The sequence below is a fragment of the Chelmon rostratus genome, chromosome 17 (assembly GCF_017976325.1).
Source record: "Chelmon rostratus isolate fCheRos1 chromosome 17, fCheRos1.pri, whole genome shotgun sequence".
Lineage (NCBI taxonomy): Eukaryota > Metazoa > Chordata > Actinopteri > Chaetodontiformes > Chaetodontidae > Chelmon > Chelmon rostratus.
Window position 1 is genome coordinate 829,993 of NC_055674.1, and position 12,508 is coordinate 842,500.

General features: G+C 49.4%; 1 protein-coding gene across 1 annotated transcript in view; it reads right to left on the reverse strand.

Moving 5' to 3' along the window:
* The window catches only part of rapgefl1 (Rap guanine nucleotide exchange factor (GEF)-like 1), a 30,904-nt gene extending 19,706 nt beyond the window's left edge, over positions 1-11,198 (reverse strand). Inside the window, exons 1-2 of the mRNA XM_041956867.1 lie at positions 10,191-11,198; positions 9,051-9,364 (exon numbers count right to left, since the gene is read on the reverse strand). Coding sequence (XP_041812801.1) covers positions 9,051-9,364; positions 10,191-10,393 — 517 coding nt within the window. The 5' untranslated portion in view covers positions 10,394-11,198. The remainder of the gene's footprint in view (positions 1-9,050; positions 9,365-10,190) is intronic.
* Between the last annotated feature and the right edge of the window lie 1,310 nt (positions 11,199-12,508).

The following is a 12,508-nucleotide window of genomic DNA, read 5'->3' on the forward strand; positions in this document are numbered from 1 at the left end:
AAACTGACTGAATGAAGGAACTTCATCTGGATTCATCCTCATCTTCATCACTTTCTGGAATCAATAAATGTCAAAAAGAAACCGTGAAGCCAAAAACACTCATTTTGAGAAAATACACGTTTAGTTTCCAGTTGTGGAACGTAACCAAGTACATGTACTCAAATACTGCACCGAAGTACTTATTCAAAGTACTCTACTTGAGTATTTCCATTTCATGCTGTTGTACTTCCACTACACCAGCTTTAGATTCAGCTTCCTCCCTGTCCAGTGAAAAGCTCGTATCTCCAGGTGTGTTGATGTTGAATGTTAAACTGAAGGATGAAGTTTTCCTTCATGTCTTCTTCAGCTAAATAAACTGTTTAAAAGCCTCTTGGATCAGCTGAAAATGCTTCGTCACAGAGCTGAAAACAGGCTGTTTTTCTGAGATACGAGGTTCTCGCAGGACAAACATGTGATGATCTTATAGAATATGATGCATCGCTGCAGATTAAAGCAGCCAACAGGATATAAAGTAGTTCAAATAACCTGAAACATCCACAGAACTGCAGAACTGAACTGAAGGAACGATGCATTCAAAGCCTCAGCTGCAGTCGGTGAAACGAGCCTCTGACAGAACGCCACACTCGGGTTGTGTTTGTGTGGAGAGAAGTTGGAGGTTTTCTTGTTTGTGTTTCAGTTCAATGTGAAGCCTCTAATTTGAGTCTCTGTTTTTCTCCTCCCACCTCCTCTGCTCCCTCTCTCTCTTCCTCCCACTCCTCTTCTCCAAATGTCTGGTTGAGAGCTGGTTGCTATGTGAACAGGTGCTAAAGAGCCTCTTATGTATCTGCGCACACACACACACACACACATACACACACACACACACGTCCATATGATACACACAAAAACAAACTGCACAAACATCACAAACAGGAAGTTGAAGCAGCAGCTCAGAGAGGTCGAGGAAGACGAAGGTGAAGCATCCAGAGAGGTAAGCGAGTGGGCAGCGTGTTCACTTCTTGTTCTGAAGAGAAAAATCCTCCCACACACACACACACACGAGCGCGCACACACACACACACCACACACACAGTGCTTGATGCTGCCTCTCTGAGGCGTCATCATCTGAAGAGTGTCATGTCATGAAATTAAATTCATTATGAAATTCATCGTTATGATTCATTGTGACTTTTAATTCCGATTTTTAGGATTTTTACGACACGTTCTTGCAGCAGCCAGCAGGCGGTCGGTCCGCCCTTCACTCAGCTTCATCAATAATCAATCAATACTCAATACTGTAGACTCTATAGAGACCAGTGGTAACATACAGCACTGAAGGAGTGAGAGGATCATATAGACACACTGTTCCTGCAGTGTTCCTATAGTGTTCCTGTAGTGTTCCTGCAGTGTTCCTGTAGTATTCCTGCAGTGTTCCTATAGTGTTCCTGTAGTGTTCCTGCAGTGTTCCTGTAGTATTCCTGTAGTATTCCTGCAGTGTTCCTATAATGTTCCTGTAATATTCCTGCAGTGTTCCTGCAGTATTTTTGTAGTATTCATGCAGTGTTCCTGCGGTGTTTTTATAGTATTCCTGTAGTGTTCCTGTAGTGTTCTTATAGTGTTCCTGTAGTATTCCTGTAGTGTTTCTGTAGTATTCCTGTAGTGTTCCTGTGGTGTTCCTGCAGTGTTTCTGTAGTGTTTCTGCAGTGTTTTTGTAGTATTCGTGCAGTGTTCCTGTAGTGTTCTTGTAGTATGCCTGCAGTGTTCCTGTAGTATTCCTCCAGTGTTCCTGCAGTATTCCTGTAGTATTCCTGCAGTGTTCCTGTAGTATTCCTCCAGTGTTCCTGTAGTATTCCTCCAGTGTTTCTGTTATGTGTCTGTAGTAATCCTGCAGTGTTCCTGTAGTATTCCTGTAGTGTTTCACCAGATCGAAATGTTTCGTTTTCACTGCAGGTGTTTGGTGTAACCTGGCAGTGCAGCGGGTCATGTGACTGCACTCACCTGCTGCAGTGACGTCATTCAAGGTGAAATGAATAAAACTAAGGTGAGTTTTGACAAATGAGCCGTATTAAAACGTTTAATGTTCCCGTCCAGTAAAAGAAGAACCAGATCCAGACTCACAGCAGTTCTATGAAATCTTAATTTATGAGGAGTAAATTTATTAATTAAAAATAACTCGGCTCGATTAAAATACTTTTAGATTGCATGATAATATTATTGGTCACTAATTATTGATTATGGATGCAGTCATGTGTTCACTACTTCAGTGTTGCAGCTGGGAGGTCATGGTACATGCAGCCAAGTATCGTCATGCATAGAATACTTCATAATGTACTTATATTAGTATAATAAAATATTTCTTCTTCTGAATCTGCAAACTACAACTGCCACAACAAATGCAGAGCAGATAGCAGAAAAAAGAAATACTCAAGTACAAGTACCTCAAAACTGTTACTTTCCGCCATTACACACAACAAAGCAGTAAAGACTTCATTCAGTAGAAATGTTATTTACATTCTGCTTCACAGGTAACACACCTGAATACCTGCCTGCCTCAACACGCCTGTACCTGAGTGTGTGTGTGTGTGTGTGTATTTGTGTGTGTGTTATGTAAGAAGCTTTGGCAGGTTTGGTCCTCTTATGAAACTGTCGGGAAACTTATCGCCTTTCTGTTTTACAGCTTTTCACACACACACACACACACACACACACGCACACACAAATGATTTTTTAAAATCCTCCCTGTCTGACCGACACACCCTCATACACGCACACACACGCCTTTTTATTCACAGTGAGTTGGACCAATCAGGTGTGTGCATGCAGTCAGTGGGCGGGGCTGACAGACTGAAGTCTTTTGTGCCTCTAAACCAACAACACCATCTGAACTGAGCCGCCATCTTTACGCTCTAAACTGTGCCCTGCGTGTGTGCGTGTGTGCGCGTGCACGCGTGTGAGACGCTCTGACTCGTCAGGTAAAACCTGACAGGTGAGGATCCATCGTTACAGAGGTGACGTCAAAACGCTGAGCTGAGAGACGAACCTTTGAATTCATATACGGCACTTTGTGTGTGGGTGTGTGTGTTGTGGGTGTGACACACACTCACACACACACACAGCTAAAATAAAGCTGGATGTGGGTCACACTGACTGAGGAGGATCAACAGGCTCAGGCTCTGCAGTAATTAAATATGAACGGTGTAATTTTCAGGCTGCGGAGACAAAAACACGTCAGATCGGGACGACGTGGACTCTGTTTGTCCTCCTGCTCACATGGAGACATGAGAGGTAGCTAAAGTTAGCTAACGAGGAGCGCTACAGCTAGCTACCCTGGCTAGTGGAAGGAAAGTTGACTCTCCTGAGCGAATGGAAAGCTTGTGAAATGTTTGGAAAAGAGAAAGTAGCATGTTGATGCTAGCCCCCCCTCTGACCACCACGACCCCCGCTAACAAATGGGAACTTCAAGTTCAACATGTTTAGCAAACTTGCTAATGACCCAGCAAACTGCTTGATCTGCTAGCTGAGCAGTGGCAAAACTGAACTTCTAATAGTTTAGCACCACCTGTGTTAGCTTTGTGTCATGCTTGCTAATGTTGGCCGGTTGGTAGCTTAGCACCATTATTGTTACATCAACTTCAAATCCTCCTATCTGACATTGAGTTGTTGTTTGTATAACAAAGCTAATGCTATGTTAGCTCTGTGTCCTGTTAGCTGGTGTTGAGCTAGCAGTTTAGCACTGCTAATGTTAGGCTGGCTTTGTGTCTTGTTTGTCAGCGTGTGATTGGCTGCGGCACTGCCCCTGTACTGTTAGCTTCGTGCCCCGCTAGCTGATGTTAAATTGCCATTAGTTTAACACTACTGTTAGCTCTGTGTCAGCTTGTTTAGCATGGCTAATGTTACGATAGCATCATGCGTGCTAGCTGATGTAAGCACACTAGTGGTTTATGTTACTGTGACTGCTTGTTGTGATGCTGCTAGCCTCGTAGCCTCAGCAGAAACACGGAATTAAAGGCTAAATGAGCCGTTTGTTATCGTGGAGTTTAATCCTGTAGAAGTCCACTGTGGTTGAAATGCTACACTTCCGGTTAGCATTAAACTGCAAACAGAAACGTCTTTTCTAGTGTTTGCTGTAATTAATGAATTTCATGGTGTGTAGTCCATAAAGTAGTGCCTCTCCATATTTGTAGTCCATGCATGTCTTGACTCCCAGCAGCAGCAGGACGTCGGCGGCGGGGGTTAAAGTGAAGCTGAGCTTCTTTCCTCTCTAATAAACTCTGCTAATCTGAGGGAGAACCGACAGAAACAAACAGCTGAGCTAATCGCAGACCTTTGGACCGAGACGTGATCCGCCGCTGAGTCTCACACTGCTGCGACCAAACGCGTCAGCGGCGCCGCAGCAGTTTCCTCCACAGAGCTTTGGCGTCACAGACGTGGAGACGGTCCGAGCGTCCTCAGGTGACGTGTCATCGACGCTTGGTGTCCCTTCTGACGGGACGGTCGCCTCAGATCCAGAACTTATCAGGTCTGACTCATCCTGTGAAAAAGTGGACAGTTTGGTCTCTGCAGCACGACGACAACAGCAGCTGCATCACTTCCTGCTGCCGCAACATCAACGCGTCTGCAGAGAAACAGTTTCCTCCCTGTGGATCACTGATGCACCGAGATTTAAGACCGAGTTTAAGACCGAGTTTAAGCCAAACAATCATTTAATCACCACGTGTGTGTGTGTGAGTGTGTGTGAGAGTGTGTGTGTGTGTGTGTGTGTGGTGAATGAAGCTGAGCACAGGTCTTATTATCAGTTAAAGCTCACTGAGCTGATGTACAGACACAGTTTAAACTGACATGAAGACGCCACCAGTACGTCCAGTCTGAATTCCACAGCTCACCAGTTCAGTCTCATTCTTTCAGATCATGTGACCCGAGGACCAATCAGCGAGGCTTCTAACCAGCTGGTGTGAAAACGCCCTGCAGCCTGAATGCGACCAATCGGACGCTTCGTGTTTCAGAGTCCACGAAGGTTTCAAACGGTTGGAGCACACCTGTCTCATCCGCCTCTGGAGACCAGTTCATCTGTGAAGGCCCGAGAGCTCGGCCCGACCAATCAGAGAGCTTCACGCTGACAGCGAGCACGTTCAAATGCAAGGAAGCTGAAGTATGAAGCTGAGCCGCTGATCAACAGAACATGAACCGCTAACGTCGCTGATGGCAGGAAATCAGTCAACCGATCGACGGTCGAACCAACGAGACACTTTCACCGTCACTGGACTATATTCAGTTCATGGATCTGTGTGAATCCAGACCTTCAGCACAGACCACAGCAGATCAATGAGGACGATGACGCCTGGACGCTATCCAGAGCAGGAAAACATCCGGAAGCATCGAGGGACCGGCGGAGGGCGCGCAGCCGCATTCGTTCTTTGACTCGCTGTGATGAAGCTCCAGAGGACGATCAGCTGACTGCGTCCTGACGTCCATCTGTCACACTGCTTCTCTCTCATGGACACTGCTTCTCTCTCATGGCGTCGTTTCAGAGAAGAAGCTGGAAAAAGCCTCAGTGCAGATATTTCCCTCAGCAGCTGGAGGAGACCAAACACAGAGCGAATACCGGACCGACGGTTTGGATTTCTTATTGTCTTATTCTTCGTATTATCTGAATGTGTTATCATCTGTTCTTCATCTGTTCTCACTCAGAAACAATGTTCAGGTAGAATCAGACAGTCGGAACGATAACAACATCATCTTCATCATCTTCATCACGGTCTGAAAAACTGACGAGTTCGAGTGAAAAGAAAACTCATCACTTCACGGAGCTAAAGCTCCTCGCACGCTGCTAACACGGAGATGTGTTGCATAACACTGATGTGCTGCGTCCAAAATCCCACACACACACGCACGCACGCACACACAGCTGATAATAATGCATCCTTTGTGAGAAGGAAGTGTTGGATTATTCATGAATGTGACAAGTGCAACTTAAAGTAACAGTGGGCCGTCTTCATTACTGGATAAGTGTGTGTGTGTGTGTGTGTGTGCGTGTGTGTGTCTCCACATGAGGACTTTTGTCTGTCTTTGTCTCCGCTGAGTGTTCGTCTGCAGCCGTTTGTTCTTCACGTCTCTGCAGGACGAAGGACTGAAAACAACCTGGAAACACCTCCGAGGACGCTAAAACCTTAGAGGCGGACAGCTGCTGCACGCTGAGACGACCACACGCCATCACCAAACCCCCCCGAGAGGCGTCAGTGGTACGAGCTGGTTAGTGTCACCTGACACGCCGAGCCCGGAATCACACCTCCCCACAGCAGGACTCATGCTGAACAAACTTTTACTTTCTATCAGGTTGAAAACCGGGACGCTCAGCTGAGTGACCTGAAGAACCAACAACACCCGAGCGAACTCGTCACCTGGGCGGACTCGTCACCTGAGCAGACTCGTCACCTGAGCGACTCGTCACCTGGGCGGACTCGTCACCTGAGCGACTCGTCACCTGAGCGACTCGTCACCTGAGCGGACTCGTCACCTGAGCGACTCGTCACCTGGGCGGACTCGTCACCTGAGCGACTCGTCACCTGAGCGAACACGTCACCTGGGCGAACTCGTCACCTGGGCGAACTCATCACCTGAGCGAAGACGTCACCTGGGCGAACTCGTCACCTGGGCGGACTCGTCACCTGAGCGAACACGTCACCTGGGCGAACTCGTCACCTGGGCGAACTCGTCACCTGAGCGACTCGTCACCTGAGCGGACTCGTCACCTGGGCGAACTCGTCACCTGGGCGGACTCGTCACCTGGGCGAACTCGTCACCTGAGCGAACACGTCACCTGGGCGAACTCGTCACCTGGGCGGACTCGTCACCTGAGCGAACACGTCACCTGGGCGAACTCGTCACCTGGGCGAACTCGTCACCTGAGCGGACTCGTCACCTGAGCGACTCGTCACCTGAGCGGACTCGTCACCTGGGCGGACTCGTCACCTGAGCGGACTCGTCAACCGAGTGACTCATCACCTGGGCAGACTCGTCACTTTTCCTTCACATGCTAAAAACATGTTTATCTGCCGCAGACAGAGAAACATGTTGAACTGTTTTCTATTTGTTTCCCAGTGTGAACGGACAGAAACCTTTAGAATGTGGTTCATCTCATGTGGCTCCAATCAGGACGAAGGCTTTGTTTAAAGGTGTGTTGTTTAAAGGTGTGTTGTTGAAAGTGTTTCCAGGTGGTTTGACTGTTGAATCGACGGTCACGAACACACGATCGCTTCCATTTTCCAGCTGACTGAGGGTGACTCCTTGTTCGCTCCTTCTTTCAGTCCGTGACGGAGACGTGACAGCAGACGTTCATTATTCATTATTTCTGTCGCAGTGAACGTCCAGGTGAGCGTACCTGCTGCACACTGAGGCTCAGTCTATGACCAGCGTGCTGTCAGACGTTCACAGTGACTCGTTAACGTCTTCTTCAGTTTCAGGACATTTCCAAATGTTTCTTCTTATTTCAAAATGATTCAATTTTAACTGTTTTTTAACGAAGGTGCTTTAAATTCAAATGTGTACAATTACATAACATTTTATAAAACATGATTTAGCATTTCCTAAACTCTAAATATTTTATATTTCTACAAACATTGATTATATATTGAATATCTGAACGTTTTAAATCTGAAACCTGTTTTTTTATTTGTGTTTCTGGAAAAATACAATTTGAAGACGAAATGAAACGTGGACACAAACACACCCTGCAGCCTCTAACAGGCAGCAATCACACACGCACACACACACGCACACGCACACACACACGCACACACACACACACACACACATTCCTGCAGGAACACATACGTACACGCATGCATGCACACACCCACTTCAGCTGTAATAAGCAGGCTGCGTTTCTGAAAGAGGACGGCAGCGATTATGTAACCACACACACACACACACACACACACAGGCTGCAGGAACAGTCTGTATGATATGAACGATGAAGTGAACGCCGTCCCGCTGCAGAAACAGACTGACTCTCGCCTTGTTTCTGAAGCGTCGAAGACGAACCCTAAAGCGTCACATTCACTCAGTTCAGGTCTGCGGCGGCGGTGGCGGTGGCGGCGGCTGCGGCTCGGCGAGGCCGGAGGTTTGCACGCGACGCGTCTTCAGGCCCAAACATGAAACCGACTGCAGCTGATTTCCATTTTGGGTTTATCTGCTGATCATTGAAACAGACGCTGCAGCAACCAGAACCACAGGACTTTAAAAAGGACTGAATTAATGGATATGGATAATTAATGGATAATTAATAGATAATCAAAGTATTTGCTGATTGATGGATGAACTGAACTTGAATGAACCTGCACACTGATCTCAGTTCACAGTCGTTTCATATTCAACCTGTTCAAACCTCGAGGATCAACATGTTTGTCTTTTCAGCAGCAAACTGTTTGTTTTAGAGCTAAACCAATTAGCCAGGTGGTCACCTGTTAGCTTAGCAGCAGTCACAGCAGCGTGTGATGAGCATGAAGAGAGAATCTGTATTCAAAGACTTTCCAAAACCAAAACCACATGCAAACATGGAAAGTTTGGATTAAACAGCCTGTTTGTGAACTGCTAATGCTAGCATGTCCGGCTAACTAGCCAACCGATCAATTCGTAAATGAGCGTCCTGGCAGCTAGCAGAGTTGAAGCTAACGTTAGCTGCTACTGTCATGATCTTTATTGGATACAATAAACAGCTGAGCCCGTTAGCAGAGACACATTTCTGATTTATGCTGCGTAAACATGAATCTGAAACAGCTGCGACACCAACGGTTAGACTGCAAGTCGACCAGACTGAACTGACCTGACATCAGCTCCATCAGCCCCATCAGCCCCGCTGCTCTGAACACATCCTGCCACCGACTGAACCTTCATTTTAAAGTCACGTATTTGCTCAAATGAACGTGCGGCTCGTCTCAGGCAGCAGATCTACTTTCAGCTCAAACGCCGACCAATCACAGCGGAGTTCATCATGACGAAGATGTTTCATCATGTGACCTCCTGTGACGGCCACGTTGAGTCACGTGACACAACGAGAACGCTTCATGTCTTACCTGTGCAGTGTCCGTGACGTTTCCCCGCCACGCTGTCCAGCACAGACAGGGTCAGGTTGTCCGGTGTGTCAGGAGGAAGAGGCGTCCCTCCTCCTCCTCCTCCTCCTCCTCCTCCTCCGCTGCTGCTGGTCTCTGTGATCAGACTGGCCTCTGAGCTCTGCTCGTCGCTGGACAGAGACGGACTGCGGACATCGCCTCCTCCGGAACCAGAACCGGAACCGGAGCCGGAGCCGGAGCCGTTAGCGCTGCTGGGCACAGAGACCAGACCGGTCCCTGTGGCCGAGGGCCAGGAGGGGGGGTCCTCGCTGTCGGGGCTGCAGGGGTCAAAGTTCAAGTTTAAAGTTTAGCGACATGTTGAAGAATCACACTGACATGCACTTCCTGTCTGACGCCACACCTGCAGCCAACGACCGATTTCATCATCAAACTGAAACGATTGATCAGCAGTGAATTTATCAGGATCTAATAACTGATAACCTCAACACTCAGTCTCAGTGTTCCCGTCAGGAAACTGAACCCAGGACTGCTGGACTGCTGGACGGACAAACGAGACGTTTGAAGACGTCACTTTGGACCAAACGATCAATCAGTCAATCAACCGATCAATCGACAGAAGAACACTTTGACCTCTGTGACGCTCCTCGTTGATCATTTCCTTCTTGCTCTGTGGTGACTTTTAGGAAACACCGTAGAGACAGTCAGGACATCTGGACCATCTTTAAAACGAGAACTCTAAATCCTGGACGAGTCCCTGATTAGAACCAAAGTGAAGCTGGATCCAGGTCTGCATGAGGCTCCCGGCCCCTGGGACCTGAATCTGGCCCCTGTTCTCCAGCAGCTGCTGTTTCTACGTCTCACAGAACCAACATGTAAATCCAGTTTTTCCAGACTGAAGACGAAGGGAAAATCCTGAATCTTAAGACCTGTGAGAGATAAAAATCTGGACCAGCTACAGGCTTCCATATGAAAGACTACATGATCCACCTAAAGCCAGGACCCTGTGTCACATGGTGCACATTCCTACATATCTATGTTGAAGTCATTTTGGCCCCGGGGCCACATTCAGGTTAGTCTGGTCGTGCCCGGGTCGGGTCCAGTGGAATACTCCTAATTCTAAAACAGACACGGTCCGGGTCTCACCTGAACACCTCCCGAGCCTGGCCACTCTCCGGAGACGTCTCCCTGAAGAACGGAACGACCCGGGACAGGCTGGCCCTCCGGCGGGACGCCCCGGTCCCCCCGCTGGCCTTGTCCGCCACCCCGCCAACAAAGCCCCCGGCCCGGGTCAGCGCCGTGGTCTGCTTCTTCAGGAACTTCTCCAGCGGTTTCATCCCCGCCGGCATGATGGGCCGCTGGGTGGGGGCACTGGTGGGTGGAGGGGGGCTGTAGATGGTGATGCAGAGAGACAGACGTGGGGGGGGTGGCTGCTACATCATACTGCCCCCGCAGGTGGGGGTGGGCAGGTGTGAGCAGGTGTGAGCGGACCCTCTGGACGGCTGCTCTGGGAGAACCGGACGGTTTTAACCCATTGGTGGTGGGGGAGGAGGTGCTGGTGGAGGAGCGGTGGAGGTGGGCGGTGAAGAGACCTCTATCCTCCCTCTCTCTCTTCACCGCGACTCTAACCTCCTTTTAGGCAGAAAATGTCCCAGAAACCAGCTTCGTGTGGCCGCGGCCGTCGGCCGCTCCTCCCCGGCTGCAGCGCGTCCTCCCCCGCCTCTCCGCTCCGTCTGCAGCCGCCGCGCAAACACCGAGCGACGGCCGCGGGACCGAGTGCGGTCCGTGGGCGGAAAACCCGGGAACACGAGCCGCGCTGTGCCGCTGCAGGTCCGCGGTGAGCTGGACCGGGACACCGTGTCTGTCCGTACCACCGGCGGGGGTTTCTGCGCGATATCTCCGGGATAGACGGCGGATGAACGATCGACGATCCGGATTCTTCTGTTCGTCCGAGCTTTCACCTCCTGGCACACCTGGACCGGCAGAACCCGCCCGGCCCGGTGCGTTCGGGTGCGGTGGGTTTTCTCAGAGCCGCGGCAGCAGCAGCGCTTCTGTTTTTTCAGCTCAGATACTGCAGAGGCTCCGACAGTCCGCCAGCCTCACGGTCCCCCATCGGCTCGCCGCACTCCGCCAGGCTCTCTCGACCGCTCTCTCTCCTCCCTCTCTGCTAAATTAGTGGAATGAGAAGTGACTCGTAACATTCACACTCCTCCCTCCTCCTCCTCACCCCCCCTCCCCGCGCCCGCTCTCATCTGGTGCAGTTGCGCGTTCCCGACACACCGACGGGACGGGGACGCGCATGGCCGTTTACTTCCTGTGCTGTAAAATTGATGGAAATGAAAATATCCCTGACGACAAGCTGCAGTAATATTAATCAGTACCTCAGTACATTTACTCCGAGACCAAACACCGCGAGATCTCATCAATCGCATCTGATTATTGACAGAAGGTATTGATCCAGCACCAGAGAGGAAGAAGCACATTGATCCTGTACTGAGCAGGATCAATACACAGTAAAAATACTCCGTTAGTTGAGCAGTGTGAAGTTCCTGCAGTGAAAGTACACACGTTCAGGTCAACACACTGAAGTCCAGACGTTCTGCCACGAACCAGCTGAGGTCCTGGAGCTCCGTCAGGCTTTCAGCAGGTGGAGCTCGAAGACGACTGAAAGAAGAAGAACCTGCGAGAGAGGACAGAGACCAGCAGGTGATCAGTCAGCTTCCTGTGTCAGCGATGATTCTTAAACCTTCAGAACACAAGTGAAGGCTGGTCCCGGGTTAGAACTGCTGGAACTGGATCACACAGACCAGGTCCTGCCATCCAGGAGAACTCTGCATCATCATTATTGTTGTCATCTTTTTTGTCTGGTCATGATTTTTCTCATTGTTGCTGTTACTGGATATAAAAATGTGTTTTCTCCAGATGTTTCTTGTATTCAGCGATGTGATTGGATGGTGGAGGGTTGGGATGGTTCTGACTGAACTCACTGTGATACTGGGTCTAACTGCGCCCTCTGCTGGTCACCTGCTGCACTGCCTTTAACTGTGGAGCACGGAGAGTGACGCTAACTTCTCCAGAGTTTTGGGTGTTTTTTAAAGTCAGTGTTGATGCTTCTCTTCAGCTAGCACCTGGCTAGCTTGGTTAAAGTGGCTAATGCTAATGAGGACGATCCCTCAGCAATCGGCTGCTGTTAGCAGGTTCAGTAATAAAACAGGAACTAGCATTGACGTTATCACCAAGCTAGCAACACAGCAGAGACGAGTGCAGCCACCAACGTGACCACCATCTCCTCTCCACCTGCAGCAGGACCACCACCAGGACCACCCCCCCCAGCGTGAACTCGGTTGGGGATCAGGGAACTGGACGACGTGTACGCATGTGTGTCCAAATCAACATGTACAGATGTCTGACTGCTGATCCCCAACAGTCACATGACCTGTTATTGATCCGTCTGTACGTGGTCA